The 20,783-nt window shown below is 43.6% G+C and overlaps 1 protein-coding gene across 1 annotated transcript; it reads left to right on the top strand.

The window, feature by feature from the left end:
• The first annotated feature begins 769 nt into the window (after positions 1-769).
• LOC109878601 (leucine-rich repeat-containing protein 75B-like) lies at positions 770-20,124 on the top strand. Its single transcript, XM_020470821.2, has 4 exons — positions 770-1,429; positions 6,620-6,748; positions 7,648-7,763; positions 17,152-20,124. The coding sequence occupies exons 1-4, from the start codon at positions 1,145-1,147 to the stop codon at positions 17,738-17,740; spliced, it is 1,119 nt and encodes a 372-aa protein (XP_020326410.1). The 5' UTR covers positions 770-1,144; the 3' UTR covers positions 17,741-20,124.
• The last annotated feature ends 659 nt before the right edge of the window (positions 20,125-20,783 follow it).

The following is a 20,783-nucleotide window of genomic DNA, read 5'->3' as shown; positions in this document are numbered from 1 at the left end:
TATGTGCTCCCTGTATTTATCCTACAGTTCTGACTTGGTGTACAGGGAGAATAATGTAAGAACTTTACATATTTTTGTCACTCTACATATCAAAAGTGCTGAACAAATATTTATATTGACCAAGTCCGTCCTAGCTCGCTCAATAACGTCTAAATCAAAATTATGGATTGCCTCTTATCTGCTTGTTGTCCCCTTACGCCATTATATGTATCTCAATTTTCAGTAGAAACCACATTTGTTTAAGCAAGTCAGCCATATCAGCTATGTTTTTTTAAAGCAGTAAATGAGGCTGAATGAACTGTTTCGCTGACAGACAAGGCTCCGCTGAAAGCCAGGCATAGCAGTGGTAAGGTGTTGGGACTCTACTGTTGGGACAGCTTTGTGTAGGCCCTAACAGTTTGTGGGCACCGTTTTGACCATTATAGTTCAATGAATGCATTGTTTCGTGTTGTGTTGTGTAGTGGCTTTGCTGGCATGCATCCCACAATTTTTGTTTGTTTGTCCAACCAAGATTTACATGCTAAAATAGCCAACGCAAACAACCATCCATGTGATTGCTGTAAAAGGTTGTATAGAAATACAGTTCAGTGTCACAGTAAATTAAGGTTGTAAAGTTATAGACACATTTACAATAGGTGTGCAATAATAAATGCTGTGTACTCTGCTGCCCTGCAAATGTAAACCTTTCTAAATTGAAATTGAGAAGGGCGTGTCGTAACTTCGTGCAGCGTGCATTGCCACAAGAGGGCTCTGATTGGTTATGCGCGCCACGAGTCTGGTGTCTACTGTGCAACACAGCACAACCCTAAACAACAGCGTAAAGGGACAGGCAGGGAATGACAAGAAGAGCATCCACCGCCTGACCAAGCTGGCACACGTAGACCATCAGAGATCAAAACATAAACAGAGCATTCGTCTGTCCTCGTAAATGTGTCATGCGCGCAACAGACAGTCATTAAATATCCGGTAAATCAGGAATATTGTTCTGTTGCTCTCTGTATTGGAGGTTGTCGTCTGACAACGACAATACAGACTACAGATAATATATGGGCTATTGAACTGAGTAATATTTATATTTCTAGATATTAATGTAGTGCAATTATGCAATTGTAAAATAGGCTACTGTTGATATAAATACTGAAATATGGGTTCTAGATTAAGCAGACAGAGTAGTCTGGACAATGAGAATTTTACGAAAAGGCGTCGCAAGCATCTTGACAGTACAGGAGAAAGCGACAGAGGTGGAAGTCGTGGCAGCGGCGACTTTCTTTTTACAATGATTCTGAAATCAGACAAACTGCCGGGGATGCTGCGAAGGTCCAACCACAGTCCCTACGTGAGGCGAGTGGCATGGATCCGAGACATACAAAAGCTGCTCCGTGATCGCAGGATAGATCAAGCAACCGACGTGCTCAAACTATTGAGGAAGGTAAGGACACACTACAGTATCTACATACATTTAATTGGAATTATTGCACAAGGATCAAGCATGATTGCGCACAGTAGGCTGACGTCGCCTGCATCGATCTGCTGTCATGACAAATAGCTGTCATCACTAGTGTGCGCTGCTGATCATCATCATGTGTTTGGTCAATCCCATCCTAACAATTTTGATTTTAATATTTCAAACAGATACATATGTAGCGAGCATAATTTAGACTGCCGTGGATGAGTCAGAATATTACACATTTTGTAGGCGCGCTACATTATTTCACCTCCATTTTAAGTACCTGCCAACACAGTGCCACAGGTGTTCCTCCTATTGACCCGTTATGGAAGGAGGTGTTTGTAAACTATTAGGCCCGCCCACCACTCTCACTGTCAGCTCTGGCATCTGGTCATTTCCCTGGCACCGCTATAAACCATAGTATGCAGGTGCTGCTGCTATTTCAAATAACTATCACAGTTACTATTCACAATATGATATACATAACATATTGCACAGATTTGTCTGAGTGCATGCCCTTTTTCAGATTTTCTAATAATAGCAGAAACAGGATGCCATACCAGTTTAGAGTGACTCTGCCATATATAGAGTGAATCTGGCATATATTCTCATGAATAGGCAATGCTAAGTGCAACAGCAGTGGTGTCACATGGGACTGTGTCACTGTCTGTAGAAGTATTTTTTTATTAACAAAATGTTCCTATTTCTCTACATTATCTTGTGCCATTCCACACATGTAATGATAATGTAATATGCTTAGTATTGACATTTGTAGGAAAACCTGATTTTTACCAATTTAATTAAATCCTATTTTGTTTGTGTTTTGTCCTTAAATGTCTGATAATAAGGTTAGTTCATTTGCCACTGCATCTTGCTGCCAGACCATTCTCTGTAATGGACCTCGGCAGTTATAGCAGGAGAATGAACCGTCCATTGTTCCAGAAATACAGAAAATCACATCATTTACATATGGATAAATTCAAGTTCTGCCTCAGCTATACAGGAGATATTTATATGTAAATTCACATAGCTCAAATATAGAAGGTAGCATTGACATAGTATTTGTATACATTTAATTGGACCATCGAATTGGTAATGATTGCTACACAACATGCTTAGTCATGGTTAGTAGCACACTAAGACACAGGAATGCATGATGGCTTGAAAATTCCCAAGCAGAAACCATTGTGTCAAGTTTGGATTTTGCTCTATTTATTCGCAATCTACGCATCATGTTTCTAAGGAATGATCAAGATTTCAAAACATGTTATCAGCTGAAAATAGTCATTTCTATAACAATACCGAGGGCATGACAATAAGACTGTTGATGCGCTGTAACAGTATCTGTGATAGACCTGTTTTTTTTTAGCTCAAGCGTAAGCCCCTCTCTCTATCAGACATTGTCCAATCTGTAGTTAATTACGCTGAGGACTTGACAGAAGAGAGCGTAGAAGATCCTTAATCAAGGCACAGAGATAACCCAGGGGGCCAAAACGGCATGACAGCCACATCACAGGGGACCCTGATTTGATTGAATACGCCTCACATTATCAGCATTCAGGCTGTTGCAAATGGAGACGGGTCTCAAAAATTACATTCTGGTTTGTAACTTAATTAAAAGAGGTGATCCATCATCCACTGTAGAGTTAACGGGCGAGCTATGGTTAGGTTAGAGGTACTGTAACAACTGAATGAACATGTACGTGTATAGGCAACTGAGTTCATCATGTTGCATGTGCAGTAAAGTGGTAAAGTCTATTCTTCACAACATCCCATTTAAAAAGACTCCTCGTTGCTTCAGATCTGGTGTGGTTACTTCTGTATTGATCATGTTTTAATGCCTCTGAGATGATCAGATGTGGACAAACAAAACAGAAGGGAATTATTTTTAGACCTGTCTTCTCGAATAAAGAGAAGGAGAATCTCGCTCGTTTTGTGTCTCGATTGTGTTTACTGTTGCTCTTGTTAAAAGGGAAGTCAGTAATGTGTGGCTGCCGGCTTCCCACTCAAACTGTCCTTTGCAATCAAGGCCTTTTGTTGTGTGTTTGTGTGTGTGTGTGTGTGTGTGTCCATCCTCCCTGTCTCTCATATCTCGCTGTATGTGCACGTCCATCTCTACCCCTCACATATGCAGGCTAATTAGGCCTTTGTAGAACTGAGGCTCATGACAGCTATCGTATTCAGCCTGTGAAAATTGTCCTTTTCTGTTCCATTTCTTCTCTCCTTACTTAATTCTTAATTCACGCCTTAAAAGGTGTATGCAAATCTTTTAATCCAGTGGGCTCTGATTTGTAGCTTGTTACGGGCAGCATTCTCACTCAAATGCCTTTAACTTTACCTGTCATGTAGCAACTCTTTCGTGTCAGTCTGCCCTAAAAGAAATTGCCTGCACCATTCATGGATAAGTTGTTTTTAGACTAATGTTTAGAATGTATTGCCCAATGGCAGGCCTAAACAAAAGGCTTCATTAAACATCAAAAGAAGAAGCAAATGCTCATCCATCATTGAATGTTTATTGAACTCTCATATACTGCAGGATTTATCATAAGGACACCAGCTAGTGCTAAAGTTAGAGATACAGGGTGTGCAATACTGTGGTACGCTAAAGCTCTTTGCAACTCCAAATCACTGAGGTGTGGGTGGATATCCCAAAAGAAATGCTTCTGCCTGGAGCAAGGCACATTAAGCACATTACAGTATTCAGGTAGAGCTCTCTTCAGATGAAAGCCTTCGCCCCCTTAAATTCATATTTTTTAACAAAAACAAAAAAATGTGCTTATCTGTGTCCAATCTACAGTAGCATCAACATTATCTCTGGGAAGTTTCAATGTAACAGCTTTCTTCTTCCACTTCTGAGGAGGAGTAGTAGGAAGGATCGAAGGACCAAAATGCAGCGTGGTATGTATCCATAATGTGATTTAATGAGAATGAATACAGAATACAAAAAGAACAAGAGAAACAAAATGAAAACCGAAACAGTCCCGATGTCACGTTCTGACCATCGTTCTTGTGTGTTTTCCTTGTTTTAGTGTTGGTCAGGACGTGAGCTGGGTGGGCATTCTATGTTGTGTGTCTGGTTTGTCTATTTCTATGTTTGGCCTGATATGGTTCTCAATCAGAGGCAGGTGTTAGTCATTGTCTCTGATTGGGAACCATATTTAGGTAGCCTGTTTTGTGTTGGGTTTTGTGGGTGGTTGTCTCCTGTGTCCGTGTTTGTACCACACGGGACTGTTTCGGGTTTTCATGTTTCTTGTTTTTGTAGTCTGTTCATGTATAGTTTCGTTCTTAAAAAAACCATGAATCATAACTACGCTGCGTCTTGGTCCAATCCCTGCTACACCTCTTCTTCAGAGGAAGAGGAAGAAGAGAACCATTACACCCGAATGGTGCAAACACTGAAACAGAAAATAATCACCCACAAAACACAGGTGGAAAAAGGCTACCTAAGTATGATTCTCAATCAGAGACAACGAACGACACCTGCCTCTGATTGAGAACCATACCAGGCCAAACACCAAACTCACGCCCTGACCATACTAAAACAAAGACATAACAAAAGAACTAAGGTCAGAACGTGACAGTACCCCCCCCCCTCAATAGGTGCGGACTCCGGGCGCAAAACCTGAACTTATAGGGGAAGGTCTGGGTGGGTGTCTGTCCGCGGTGGCGGCTCTGGCGCGGGACGTGGACCCCACTCCATCATAGTCATTACCCGCTTCTTAACCCGCCTCCGTGGCGCCTTTCCAGTGGTGATCCTCGCCGCCAACCTCGGACTGGGGACCCTAGCAACGGGTCCTGAATGGACGGGAGATTCCGGCAGCACTGGACAGGCGGGTGACTCTGGCAGCTCCGACGTGAAGGGCGACTCCGACAGCGCCGGAGTGACGGCGATTCTGGCAGCTCCTGGCTGATGGACGGCTCTGGCAGCTCCTGACTGATGGGCGGTTCTGGCAGCTCATGACTGACGGGCGGCTCTGGCAGCTCCTGACTGACGGGCGGCTCTGGCAGCTCCTGACTGGCGGGCGGCTCTGGCAGCTTCTGACAGATGGGCGACTCTGGCAGCTCAGGACAGACGGGAGACTCTGGCAGCTCAGGACAGACGAGAGACTCTGGCAGCGCTGGACAGACGGGAACACCTGGAGGAAGGAGATGGAGAGACAGCCTGGTGCGTGGGGCTGCCACCGGAGGCCTGGTGCGTGGAGGAGGCACCGGATAGATCGGACCGTGGAGGCGCACTGGAGGTCTCGAGCACCGAGCCTGCACAACCCTACCTGGCTGGATACTCCCCGTCGCCAGACCAGTGTGGCGAGGTGGAACAGACCGCACTGGGTTGTGCCGGCGAACCGGGGACACCGTGCGTAGGGCTGGTGCCATGTACCCCGGCCAGAGGAGACGCACTGGAGACCAGATGCGCTGAGCCGGCTTCATGGCACCTGGCTCGATGCCCACTCTAGCCCGGCCGATACGAGGCGCTGCGATGTAACGCACCGGGCTATGCCTGCGCACCGGGGGCACCGTGCGCCTCACGGCATAACACAGTGCCTGCCCGGTCCACCTCTCTCCACGGTAAGCACGGGGTGTTGGCTCAGGTCTCCTACCTGACTTAGCCACACTCCCGTATGCCTCCCCCCAAGACATTTTTGGGGCTGCCTCTCGTCCCAGCCGCGCTGCCGAGCTGCCTCCTCATACCACCGCCGCTCAGCTTTCGCTGCCTCCAGCTCTGCCTTGGGGCGGCGATATTCCCCAGCCTGTGCCCAGGGTCCTTCTCCGTCCAGAATCTCCTCCAATGAGAATCTCCCTCCTCCCTCCTCTCCTCCTCCCGACACCTGCCTCTGATTGAGAACCATACCAGGCCAAACGCAAAACCCAACAGAAAAACGAACATAGACAACCCACCCAACTCACGCCCTGACCATACTAAACAAAGACATAAGAACTAAGGTCAGAACGTGACACTCAATACCCACTTTATACCATATATTGTTTAATGTCATTAAAGCAGATGCGTCGATTTGATCATATTTCATTTCACAATATAGCCTACCAGTCGGGTGTGTCTGTGATAATGCTGCTGTCTTTACACAATTAATTGTTTTCATGAAATACAAAAAGCGATAATTGTGGCTTTAAGGCTCTTTGAGTTATACTGTCTCTTCTTGTCTGATTTGGCAGGATCTGGGCTTGGAAGGCACATCCCTCAATGACATCTTATATAAGAACGCTGCTTTTCTCAACCTGGTGGACCCCATCTCCCATGAGTTGTTGCTCAGCCTGGCTCGTGAGATGCAGTGTCCCAAGAAGGTAAGCTCTCCACAACACTCATCTCATGGCGTATTGTCTGCTTGGCTTGGAATCAAGCTCCCAGAAATCAAGACGTCAAGAGAACGAGTCATGAATAGAATGAAATGCTGTTACAATACAATCATTATGGGGGAAGGTCTTCCACATTGTCTTGCAACTGCTTCTCCTCTGCTTCTGCTTCTCCTCGTGGTTTGGCTTCACATTGATTGGACCTATAATAATGTCTGTGTGCTATTACCAACTGGATGTTGTTGACATAAAAATATTGATTAAACAATGATATAATAATCTCTCAGTTATGCAACATTTACACATGATGGCAAATGATGTTGAAATGGGATGGAGATGCCGAAAGTAACCGACTTTACATAACAGACAATGAATAGAAATAGCATCTTTATTTCCTCACCGTCCCTCCTGTTTTCCACACTGTTGCACACAGCCTTTGATTACTTTTACTTTGCCCCATCAAGGCACCTAAATTGTGTTTTGCTCAGGAACAGCTCAAGGCAACAGTCTTAATGTAGCATTCAATAACAGAACCCTGTTCCAGTTGTTTTGAACGGTCTAGAATGACAGATATTAACAATTGTTTAAGAATAAAGAAACACTGAGCTGAAAATGTCCTTTCATGATCTATAGCTGTATTTCAATCAATAATGCTCTGGTAGAATGCTTCTCAAAGATGTAGCAGTTACATAATGTACTGTTTTTTGCTTATACTTGCTGTGTTTTGTTTATACTTGCTGTGTTTTGTTTATACTTGCTGTGTTTTGTTTATACTTCATGTGGTCTCAAAGAGTGACAACCATATTTGGAACTAAACTAAAAACAGGCTATTCTTTTGTTGTTGTACTTGACTTTTCATTCTGTGTTTTTGGTGATTTATCTACCCCCAGAAGGATGCTGACACCATCAAGTCGTCAGATAAGATTTGCAGACAGCTGATCTACCACCTGACCCCTCACTCCAAGTGGCTCAGACAGAGCATGTCCAGACGGAAGTCCCAGGCCTGGTGAGCCCCTCCGTCTTGCCATAAGTCTTTTACACATTGAGCCACTGCTCCATGAACCCCAAATTTTAACACTGCCATTTGAAATGGTGCCAGTGCCACACCCAGACCTCTGACCACCACCCTAGACATCATCTAAGTGGGTTTTGAGTGGGTTTGGCTGACATTCACTAGGGCTGGGACACAGCGGCCTCTGGACTGGCAGGGCAGGACCATAGATGCAACTAGAAGTGTCAGTCATTCCTCTGTGTGGTGCTGCTGTCACCACAGCAATGAATTGTGCAATGGTTTCAGTCCTCTTTGACTCAGAACAGGCTGTCTCCATACAGACTACAAAAGTGGTCAGTTTGGTTGAGAGGAAATAGAGGGGTTGTATAAAAATAAAATCCATTGGCACCTTATTTACATCAACCAGTTTTCTTGTCATCATACTGCATTAATGTGCAAATAATTCATATGGAAATGAATGAATTGACAAGTTCTTCTGTATCTAGGTATTTAGTAATGCTATACACGAAAAAAGCAGGATATGACTACACTTGTTCCAGCAATTGCTAATTTTAATTTTTACAGATTGATTGACAGTGGAAACAATAAATTTTCTAAATGAATAGAAAATAAGCAGAAGAGAACACGATCTGATGAGTTGTTCTCATTGTGCTTCAGTCTGAGGTAACAGCATGAAAAGACAGAGAATAACGAGTAAGTATCAAAATGATAGTAACATGAGGATCAAGTGAAACAAGACATTGATTCCAATATCTCCTTGTCTTGCTGCTCAACTAATGTACAGTTAAACTCAAGCAAGGCTTTTATGCACCTGCAGACATTGATGTCCCCCTGATTTAGGAGAGACGTTAGATTATGTTGAGACTGACTCACTGACAGAATCTTAGAGTGTGAGAGGACGTGTTCCCATGTTGAACTTGTAGATGAGGTGGTTATTTTCACTGATTCATTCAGCTGTCTCCATAAAACCTGCAGAGAGCGACTGTCTCACACAGTCTGAGGCAAACAGCAGGACAAACATTAGTCATCACCTCCCATTGCTTGTTGTGTTCCGCTCTAGGGAAACGACACTCACCCGTATTCAACACTCAAATGGCACTTTCTAAGGTGTTCCCCTAGTCAAAGTTAGAACTACAGATTTTTACTTTGTCAAGCTTGGGGATTTGAACTTGCAACCTTTCGGTTACTAGTCCAACGCTCTAACCATTAGGCTACCCTGCCGCCCTGTGATAGGAGTTACTGCACAAGCAGTCACAAATCGAATGCTATGCAATTCACACAGATAGGCAGCTATACCACCCTGCTAAACAAATGCATAATAACTACCAACTATAAAGTCTCATCACAATACATCTAACTGCTATAGCTACATCCACAGATCTTTCATGGCATATTCTGTTTAAAACGAGTTTTTTCTCTCCTGGCTAATTTGCAAATTCCTCTTCATAGGTTTAGACATACTCTTTATTTATCATATATGCATAGTCACATTATGTATACATTCATGTACTGTACATACTACCTCAATTGGCCCAACCAACCAGTGCTCCCGCACATTGGCTAACCAGGCTATCTGCATTGTGTCCCACCACCCTCCAACCCCTCTTTTATGCTACTGCTACTCTCTGTTCATCATATATGCATAGTCACTTTAACCACATCTACGTGTACATACTACCTCAATCAGCCTGACTAACTGGTTTCTGTATGTAGCCTAGCTACTTTTATTGCCTCTCTACTATATATAGCCTCGCTACTGTTTTTCACTGTCTTTTTACTGTTGTTTTTATTTCTTTACTTACCTATTGTTCACCTAATACCTTTTTGCACTATTAGTTAGAGCCTGTAAGTAAGCATTTCACTGTAATACCTGTTGTATTCAGCGCATGAGACAAATACACTTTGATTTGATTTGATTTATTTGTATACTACTGTATATGAGATTAATGAGGATACAGGTTTAGTATATCTGAGGCACATCATAACATGGCGGGTCAATCCACAGGGCCCCTGTACACACAGGAGACAGCTGAGGATTATGACAGTTGGCAACCTTGCATGGCCACTTCCTCTCTGTCTGTCTGTCACATGTTGAAATGTCAGACCTGCAGCCAGCCTGCAGTAGTGCAGCAGACACCTGGGGTGAAGAGGGGGCAATAAGGAGCGGTAACATGACTGATCAGTCTGACTCGACATGACATTCTGCTTCTGTCCCACAGTTTTTCTGTGGCTGTGAAGGGAACTTTTACATTTTAGTCATTTAGCAGATGTTCTTATCCAGAGTGACTTACAGTTAGTGCATTCAAGATAGCTAGGTGGGACAACCACATATCTCAGTCATAATAAGTACCCTTTTCCTCAATAAAGTAGTTATCAGCAAAGTCAGTGCTAGTAGGGGAAAAATACAGGTGCAAGTGTTAGTTAACGAAAGGCAAGTTGTTTTGGGGGGAGGACGGGGGTGCTGTGGGATTATTTAAGATACTCTTTGAAGATGTAGGGTTTCAGATGTTTTTGGAAAATGGGTAGGGACTCTACTGTCCTAGAATTAGGGGGAACTCGTACAGCAGAGTCCAGGCTGAGCAGGAGTTGCCCTCTCGTAGGGTGGGAGAGCCCAGAGACCAGAGGTGGTAGAACAGAGTACTTGGGATGGGGTGTAGGGTTTGAGCAGCGCCTAAAGGTAGGGAGGGGCAGTTCCTTTTGCTTCTCATAGACAAGTACCATGGTCTTGTAGTGGATGTGAACTTTGACTGGAAGCCAGTGGAGTGTGCAGAGGAGCAGGGTGACATGGGAGAACTTGGAAAGGTTGAACACCAGGCGGGGAGCACAGCCAACAGTGTCTTGCAGTAGTCCAGACAGGAGATGAACAGATGAATAATAGAGAGTGGTGCTTTAAACATTAATGACTTTGCAAAAACAAAATTATGTGAGCTGTGCAGTAGCCCAAGGGAGATATGTGGAGAAAATGGTCTCTTTGAAGAAATTATTCTCAACTATAGTGTATAGCAGAAATCTCTCTGTAGGGGCTGTTTTGACAGTCAATATATTTAGCAGATTAACATGCCCAGGTAATTAAAAACAGTACTTTTGTGTTTTTTCAACAACGAGCCTTCTAATTTACAGTGACCCTCAGACCCTCATAAGAAATTCCTCTGGATTTAATGGCCACAATATTGATTCCTTTAAAAAGGCCATAAATGAGAGAGAGAGAGAGAGAGACACTCTTTATTCAGGGACTGAGACGTTTATTTTCTTGTTCCCAGAGCACAGTATACTCCTCACAGTGTATGAGGAGCAGGGAATGCGCAGATGAAGTTTATGTTGCTCATCATCACACATTGCTTCCACAGTACATCATATATACACTATACCGTGCAGTATAAAGCCTGGTGTGAATAAATGTCAATACGTTATAGCATCTCTCTATATGAAAAATGCCCTTTTTCAACATTTTGTTAAGGATCAGACCCTTTTATTAATTTTCGCCTAAAATCTAACTGTCTGTATCTCTGGACCTGAAGCAAGGATATGCATATTCTTGATACCATTTGAAAGGAAATGCTTTGAAGTTTTTGGAAATGTGAAATTAATGTAGGAGAATATGACACATTAGATCTGGTAAGAGATATTCCATCATCTTTGAAATGCAAGTGAAAGGCCATAATGTATTATTCCAGCATGGGTGCAATTTAGATTTTGACCACTAGATGGCAGCAGTGTATGTGCAAAGTTTTACGCTTCGAATACACCGACAGCGTAGTCGCATTTTGGTACACCAGAATTACATAAATTTCCGATGAAACGCTGTGTTTGCCTTGCAGCATTGCGTTGCAGAGGTGTGGTGCGTACGTTCGATGTGGTCCATACGTTGGATTTATCGAACGTATGCGTCAAACTGTATGCGTAGATGGCTTGACAGAATTGGTAGCAGAAAGTTAAACATTTTTTGTTGCATACTTATCCAGATGATGATGCGTACTATTTTGTGAAATTACGCTGTCGGTGTGTTCGAAGCGTTAGACTGATTCAATGAACCATTGCGTTTCTGTTCAAAATGTTGTATCAAGACTGCCCAAATGTGCCTAATTGGTTTATTAATACATTTTCAAGTTCATAACTGTGCATTCTCCTCAAATAATAGCATGGTATTCTTTCACTGTAATAGCTACTGTAAATTGGACAGTGCAGTTAGATTAAGAAGAATTTAAGCTTTCTGCCCATATCAGATATGTCTATATCCTGGGAAATTTTCTTGTTACTTACAACCTCATGCTAATCACATTAGCCTATGTTAGCTCAACCGTTCCGTGGGGGGACACCGATCCTGTAGAGAACTGGTTCTCAATCCTGGTCCTGGGGACCCAAAGGGGTGCTCATTTTTGTTTTTGCCCAAAGCACTACACAGCTGATTAAAATGATCAACTCGTCAAAAGGCTTTGAGGATTTGAATCAGGTGTCTAGTGCTAGGGCAAAAACGAATGTGTGCACCCCTTTGCATCCCCAGGACCATGATTGAGAACCACTGCTGTAGAGGTTTTAAGTTGCAGCCTTAATCTAAAATGGATTAAATAAAAAAATTACATTTAAAAAAAATCCTTATCAATCCACTCACAATACCCCATAATGACAAAGCAAAAACAGCTTTTTTGAAATGTTTGCAAATGTATTAAAAATAAAAAACAGAAATACTTTATTTACAAAAGTATTCAGGCCCTTTGCTATGAGACTCGAAATTGAGATGTTTCTACAACTTGATTGGAGTCCACCTGTGGTAAATTCAATTGATTGGACATGATTTGGAAAGGCACACCCTGTCTATATAAGGTCCCACAGTTGACAGTGCATGTCAGAGCAAAACAACAAGCTATGAGGTCAAAGGAATTGTCCGTAGAGCACAGAGACAGGAATGTATCGAGACACAGATCTGGGCAAGGGTACCAAAAATTTTTTGCAGAATTGACAGTCCCAAAGAACACAGTGGCCTCCATCATTCTTAAATGGAAGAAGTTTGGAACCAAGACTCTTCCTAGAGCTGGCCGCCTGGCCAAACTGAGCAATCGGGGGAGAAGGGCCTTGGTCAGGGAGGTGACCAAGAACCCAATGGTCACTCTGACAGAGCTCCATGGTGGTGTCAGCATCATTCTTTGGGGATGTTTTGCAGCGGCAGGGACTGAGAGACTAGTCGGGATCGAGGGAAAGATGAACAGAGCAAAGTACAGAGAGATACTTGATAAAAAAACTGCTCCAGAGTGCTCAGAACCTCAGACTGGGGGGTGAAGGTTCACCTTCCAACAGGACAACGACCCTAAGCACACAGCCAAGACAACGCAGGAGTGGCTTCGGGACAATGTTCTTGAGTGGCCCAGGCAGAGCCCGGACTTGAACCCGATCTAACATTTCTGGAGAGACCTGAAAATAGCTGTGCAGTGATGCTCCCCATCCAACCTGACAGAGCTTGAGAGGATCTGCAGAGAAGAATGGGAGAAACTCCCCAAATACAGGTGTGCCAAGCTTGTAGCGTCATACCCAAGAAGGCTCGAGCCTGTAATCACTGCCAAAGGTGCTTCAGTAAAGTACTGAGTAAAGGGTCTGAATACTTATGTAAATATGATATTTCCATATTTTTTAAATGTTTTATACATTTGCAAAATGTTCAAAAAAACGTTTTGTTGCTTTATGATTATGGGGTATTGTGTGTAGATTGATGAGGGGAGAAAACAATGTAATACATTTAGAATAAGGCTGTAACGCAACAAAATGTGGAAAAAGTCAAGGGGTCTGAATAATTTCTGAATGCAGTGTACAATTCTATTGTGATTGTATGAAGCAGAACAGTGCATTAGATCAATGGGCTCTCTTCCTTATTGCTCAGAATGAGCCATTGCCATGTTATTCCAATTCCTGAAAGTCAGCACTAAAGCAACATCAAGGTGCAATGCCTTTAATACAAATCTAAGCGTCTGTGGACACCAAGATCACACAAATGTCATCTTTCAAAGGGCATGAGGATTTTTCTCTGATAGGCTCATGATGTGAGGTCATGCACTGAAACAGATATCCAGCCTTAAGGTTTTGCTTCTCAGTCACATGTTGAATGTATTCAATTTCCACATCACATCAAATGGAACTCACACCTGCCTTTCACAGAGAAGTTGTTCTGTCCACTGAAGCAACACAACTTACATGCTGACCAGACCGGACACGTTGCTTGCGCGAACGTTGCAAAATAAATTTACACATACATGTTATTCAATCATTGCGCACACACTGCTCGCGAGCGTCTGCGTGGCCAGGCGCTGAAATAGAATCTGGGTCTATTTGTGATGCTCAACACGCTGCAAGTCCGTCCTCTCCCATCTTCTCATTGGTTTTTAGTAGCATACACTACCGTTCAAAAGTTTGGGGTCACTTAGAAATGTCCTTGTTTTTGAAAGAAAAGCACATTTTTTGTCCATTAAAATAAAATAAAATTGATCAGTACAGTGTAGACTTTGTTACTGTTGTAAATGACTATTGTAGCCTGAAACGGCAGATTGTTTAATGGAATATCTACATAGGCATACAGAGGCCCATTATCAGCAACCATCACTCTTGTGTTCCAATGGCACATTGTGTTAGCTAATCCAAGTTTATAATTTTAAAAGGCAAATTGATCATTAGAAAACCCTTTTTCAATTATGTTAGCACAGCTGAAAACTGTTGCGCTATTAAAGAAGCACTAAAACTGGCCTTCTTTAGACAAGGTGAGTCTAATTACAGGCTCAAAATGGCCAGAAACAAATAACTTTCTTCTGAAACTCGTCAGTCTATTCTTGTTTTGAGAAATGAAGACTGGGGTCACTTAGAAGTTGATTGCCAACCACCATATAACGTCCAAAGAAGAAAAGCCATATGTCCAAAGAAGCTTGAAGGAAGGAGAGATGAGGAGAAACAAATTCAGTTTACCGTTTCATCTGTGGATTAGTTGTCAGAGTAGAGGACCTTGTGCATTTCAGGTAAAATAACAACCCAATGTTGTCATGTGTGCTCCCTCTCCGGCCTCTAGGTCACCAGGCTGCTCGTTCTAGCGCACACCTGTCACCATCATTACGCGCATCAGCGCATTATGACACTCACCTGATCTCCATCACCTCCTTGATTACCTGCCCTATATATGTCACTCTTGTTGGTTCCTTCCCCAGGCATCATTGTTTCTGTTTCTGTGTCATGTCTGTGCATTGTTCGTGTTTTCTTGTTTTGTATTATGTTACGTTTATTTATTAAAACACTCACTCCCTGAACTTGCTTCCCGACTCTCAGCGCATATCGTTACGGAATAACGCATCACCAAAGGGAAGCATCAGGTAGTGTTTTTTGTTGTTGTTTTTGTTTTGGAGGTGATGACAGGTCCGGGTGTCAGAACCGTAGCTACCTGGGAGGCCTCTGCCGGTTTGTCGGATTCCCATGCCTCAGTGGGTTCGATGGGTTCCCCTGCCTCAGCTGGCTCGACGGGTTTCCATACCTCAGCAGGATCGACATGCTCCCATGCCTCAGCTGGCTCGACAGGCTCCTATGCCTCAGCGGGCTCGATAGGCTCCCATGCTTCAGCGGGCTCGATAGGCTCCCATGCTTCAGCGGGCTCGATAGGCTCCCATGCTTCAGCGGGCTCGATAGGCTCCCATGCTTCAGTGGGCTCGATAGGCTCCCATGCTTCAGCTGGGTGAACAGGTTCCCTTGCCTCGACAGAGGCAAACAGGAGGTCTCACCCGGCTCATCAGGCTCTCACGCCTCAGGCAGTTTGTCAGGTTTCTGCACTTCAGTGGAGGCGACCGGTCTGCTCCTGATCCCCGGGATCGTCCTTGTAGTTGGCGTCCTGTGGCTGGAGCCAAATGCACCAGGTAGGGGGTACTGTCACGTATGCACGTATGCTCTCTCTCCGGCGCTCTAGGTCGCCATCATCCCACGCCTCAGCTGGATCGACAGGTTCCCGCGCCTTAGCAGAGGTGACCGGTCCGCTCCTGATCCCCGGTATCGTCATCTTGGTCGGTGTCCTGCGGCTGGAGCCACGTGTCGGGGAGGGTGTACTGTCATGTGTGCTCCCTCTCCGGCCTCTAGGTCACCAGGTTGCTCGTTCTGGCGCACACCTGTCACCATCATTACGCGCATCAGCGCATTATGACACTCACCTGATCTCCATCACCTCCTTGATTACCTGCCCTATATATGTCACTCTTGTTGGTTCCTTCCCCAGGCGTCATTGTTTCTGTTTCTGTGTCATGTCTGTGCATTGTTTGTGTTTTCTTGTTTTGTATTATGTTACGTTTATTTATTAAAACACTCACTCCCTAAACTTGCTTCCTGACTCTCAGCGCACTCGTTAAAAATGTTTATATACCAGGACAAATTAGCTAGTTAGCTAAATTGCCATAAATGTTTAATGCTTTTTGACATGTCCCCAAATTAATATAATTGGTTCAGAGTTTGTTTTTATATTTCAAACTGCTTGTCCTGATCGCTTCTGGTGTGGGTGGACAAAATCAACGTGTGCGCGATAGTGGATGCACGCGCTTGTCTGGTTTGGTCAGCATGTTACGCTATCAAATGCATTTTCTACGCTGGTAAAATCTGTTAATTCCATGTTTTCTCTTTGATGGCTTAAAGTGTTAAATATTTTTATCAATCAAATATTTCTGACACCCTCTCCTGTTGCCACAATCCCAAATCTATAACTAATTTTTCTGCCGTTTGTCTGTCTAGATATTTTCTTGTTTCAGTCATTAAAACAGGTTGGTTTGGCTTTCAAATGAAGTGTCATATAATCAGATGGTGAGTGTTTTTGGCTCTTGGTAATAAGGAAGTCAATGCTTTTCATTCTCTGAATGAGGAGCTTGGATGTTTCGGATGTTTTGGCCCATCACTGTGTACACTGCTAAATCCTCATGCTGCAGAATCTATATCAGCCTTCCGCTCCAAGCGTGCCCAACCCCCCTCCTTTACACATCACAGGAAACACAATATGACACAAGGGCCATGTTCCCTGCTTACACACTTAGATGATACAGTTAAGACCAACATGTCAGTACTCAGCCCCTCTATTTCCCTCATTCATTAAAAAAAGGTGCTATCTAAAACCTCAAAGGGTTCTTCGGCTGTCCCCGTAGGAGAACCCTTTGAACAAACCTTTTTGGTTCCAGGTAGAGCCCTTTGGGTTCCATGTAGAACCATTTCAACAGAGGCTTACACCTGGAACCAAAAATGGTTATCCTATGGGGACAGCCAAAGAACCCTTTTGGAACCCTTTTTTCTAAGAGTGTAAGCTCTGAGATATCTTAACTGAGCGTTTGTACTTTCATATCCAAGAATGTCTCAAATAATGGTCAATATCCAACACTTTCTTTCTTTACAGTCTCAAGACAACCCTGCAGAGAAAAGTATCCACTGACACAGTTGACTTGTCTGGCATACCTCTCTCCAGTCGAGATGTTCGCCACGTGGCCTTTTACCTTCAGAACAGTGGGGATGCAGTGGTGGCTGTGGATATCAGTTTCACTGAGCTCCAAGATGAGAACCTCCGTGTCCTGCTACCGGTCCTGGGGTCTCTGCCCAAACTCAACACCCTGGCCCTCAACGGCAACCGGCTGACCCTGGCCATAGTCAAAGACTTGACTGAGATCCTGAAAGACCCAAAGAAGTTCTCCAGCCTGGCTTGGATTGATCTGGGCAACAACTTTGACATTTTCACCATGCCCCAGCCCCTGTTAGTGGCCCTGCGACGCCGCTGCAGCCTGAAGAGCAGCTTGCCCACCATCTATGAGTACACAGAGGGCCAACCCTACTGCTACCACATGGAGACCTCCATTGAGGAACCCAGCCACTACGAGGAGGAGGAGGCAGGGGAAGAGGAGGGGGAGGAAGATGAAGACGAGCTGGAGCCATGGGCTAAAGGGGGGAAAAAGATTTCAAAGGACTTCACACTACACTACTGTGAGAGGTGATGAGTTGAAGTCCCCCTAGCTCGGTTCAGCTGTGTTTGAAAGGCCTTCCCACAGCTTCAAGTTCCTACCTTTCCCATGTTGCCCTTTACACCATGAGCCCAGTCACCCATTGTGGCACGAGGGATGTTTAGCGCCACACATTCCAGAGACCATCGTTCCAACACAGCCACCAATTAATCTCTCACCATCTATGAGTTAACCCACACAAGACCACTGCAGTAACTGATTATGTTGGTGACTTACTGTGTTGGTGGATGGTGCTCCTGGGAACGAGGTGCAGTTTCATTGGAGGTGGGCTAGAAGAATTTAGGAAAAGGTGCTCTCTCTCTCGCCCTCTTAAAGTAGCAGCTGTGGAGCAAATCCCAAGGACTTCGGATCAGATAGCTTGACGGAGGAGCGGCATAACACTGGTGGTCTAATGAGCTGCTGTTGGTTTGGAAGCAGTAGGTTCTCTACCAGGACTGTCACCGAGACTATCCCTGGCAGGCAGGGCCTAGCTCCACATTGTGTGTTCTCTGTTAATCTCTCAACAAAGGCTATGAAACAAGTTCAACAGACTATACAGCCGACGAACCGTCACGTGATTCTGGCAAAACTGCTAAGTCAAGACTTTTTGCCCCCCCCTTTCGAAATGTCCACTTGTGAATACCTACGTAGATGTAAATGATGACACAAAACAGGGCTCTGTTGTGTTTCCACAGGCTATTTTAGTGCACTGCTGGTAAATAAAGCCATCTTAGAAGACAACCGGTAGGACTCAACAATAGACTGATTGTTTGCTGTTGCCAAAACTCTGAGATTCACCACTGTATTTAGCTGTTTTAGTCATTATCATTTTAGAACACATGTGGGATGAATGACAGTGCAGACAAGCCCCAAGGGTGGACTTATTCATCTCTTTGTAGTGAGGAACGTACCAAATGGAATCACATACTGACACCCTTTGTACTAATATGTCGTTATTAACATTTATATGTGCGTTCGTTTATTGTGGGAGAAACATGACTGTTACATATCAGTTGTAGGCTATTACCAGGACTGATAATCAGCGGGGTGGGCTGAGTGTAGTGCTGGATAGTGGTGTTCTATGAAATAGCACATAATAGTTCAGTTGGGTTTACCAACTACAGCTGAGCTCCATGCTGTATTGCACTTTAAGAAATGTGAGAAATGGATTTGACTTCAGATCCATTTCATTCTCTCATTGATGCATAAAGCTTTTTACCAATTCATCCTAATATCAATATCAATTTTTCACAATGATATTCCAGAGGCTTAACCACACTGACACCATAGTATACATAACCACACTGACACCATAGTATACATAACCACACTGACACCATAGTATACATAACCACACTGACACCATAGTATACATAACCACACTGACACCATAGTATACATAACCACACTGACACCATAGTATACATAACCACACTGACACCATAGTATACATAACCACACTGACACCATAGTATACATAACCATACTGACACCATAGTATACATAACCACACTGACACCATAGTATACATAACCACACTGACACCATAGTATACATAACCACACTGACACCATAGTATACATAACCACACTGACGCCATAGTATACATAACCACACTGACACCATAGTATACATAACCACACTGACACCATAGTATACATAACCACACTGACACCATAGTATACATAACCACACTGACACCATAGTATACATAACCACACTGACACCATAGTATACATAACCACACTGACACCATAGTATACATAACCACACTGACACCATAGTATACATAACCATACTGACACCATAGTATACATAACCACACTGACACCATAGTATACATAAAGGTCATTCAGCAAACTGTTATTCATAGAGTCAATGCATTAACAATCATTGAATAACTGGATGTAATATACTGGTATCATCTGATTGAATATGTGTGAGGGTGTTTAATGTGTGTTTGCTGTTGTATAATGTCTGATAACTGTTGTAACTGTTTGTATTATTAATCGTAATTATTTCATTGTGAAAATGAGCACTCTAACCTCTGCTGGAACAATTAGGGGACACACAAGGGCAAGGTATTGATAAACTAATGAAATACCGCTAGCAACAAATGTTCCCCATTTCACTGACATTAAATGTACACTGAAATGTAGCACAGGAAATCACTTTTCATGTACAATATGTGTATGTTTAAAAAATATCAAAGGTGTTGTAATGGTTTTATGGGACTATGGTAGGAAAATACTTTGCTCACACTGTATATGTTAGCATTGTGTGTAATTGTTATACTATTTGTCAACTCTGGGTCATTGTATCTGTATGTGGTGCCATACTTAGAATTACATTTTACTGCCAATAAAAAGTGACACTAAGCAACTGTTTGCAGGATGAAGTGTAACAGAAAGAGAAGAGTAAGATTGGCATAAGGTTAGCACAAGAGCCCGAGTTAAGTTTCATTTCTATGTTAAAGTCATGATTGAGTGTTTGAGTGGGGGTGCAGGTGATTTAATAATGACACTGCTAGCAACAAATGTGATGAGTTAATTGTTTGTCTCTTTGGGTTGTTTTGACTCGTCTGCTGCTGTCATTGGCACAAACAGCAGGAGGAAGTGTAGAAGTGTCTGTAAACAACAAAGCTGCTATGCAATCACTTGAGAGGTGATTGATGTGGGTGGCTAGGCTAGAGTTTTGGGGTTGAGGGTGTACTGTGTGTCTGTGTGCCAGTGGAGTGGTTTGTCTGCGTTGTTGCATCCCATTAGTAAAAACCTTAAGCTCCCATCATGCACCAGGGCAACACAGGGGCAGGGATAGGGTGGCAGTCACAAGGTCTTGTCCCTGGTCCTCTCCTCCCCGGCCTTTTGTTCCTGCCGCCACAGATGGTAATGTGGCATTTCCACCAGGTGGCTCCCATAAGGTCACAGCACAGTGTGACTGTCACACCTCCCAGGTCGCAAATGCCATGTTCTATCTAGGTCAGACATACACACTGTAACAGTCAAGGATTGCCCACACCACATCTTGTAGATTGGGT

Source organism: Oncorhynchus kisutch, linkage group LG3 (assembly GCF_002021735.2).
Source record: "Oncorhynchus kisutch isolate 150728-3 linkage group LG3, Okis_V2, whole genome shotgun sequence".
NCBI lineage: Eukaryota > Metazoa > Chordata > Actinopteri > Salmoniformes > Salmonidae > Oncorhynchus > Oncorhynchus kisutch.
This window is presented reverse-complemented; position numbering and strand designations above follow the sequence as displayed.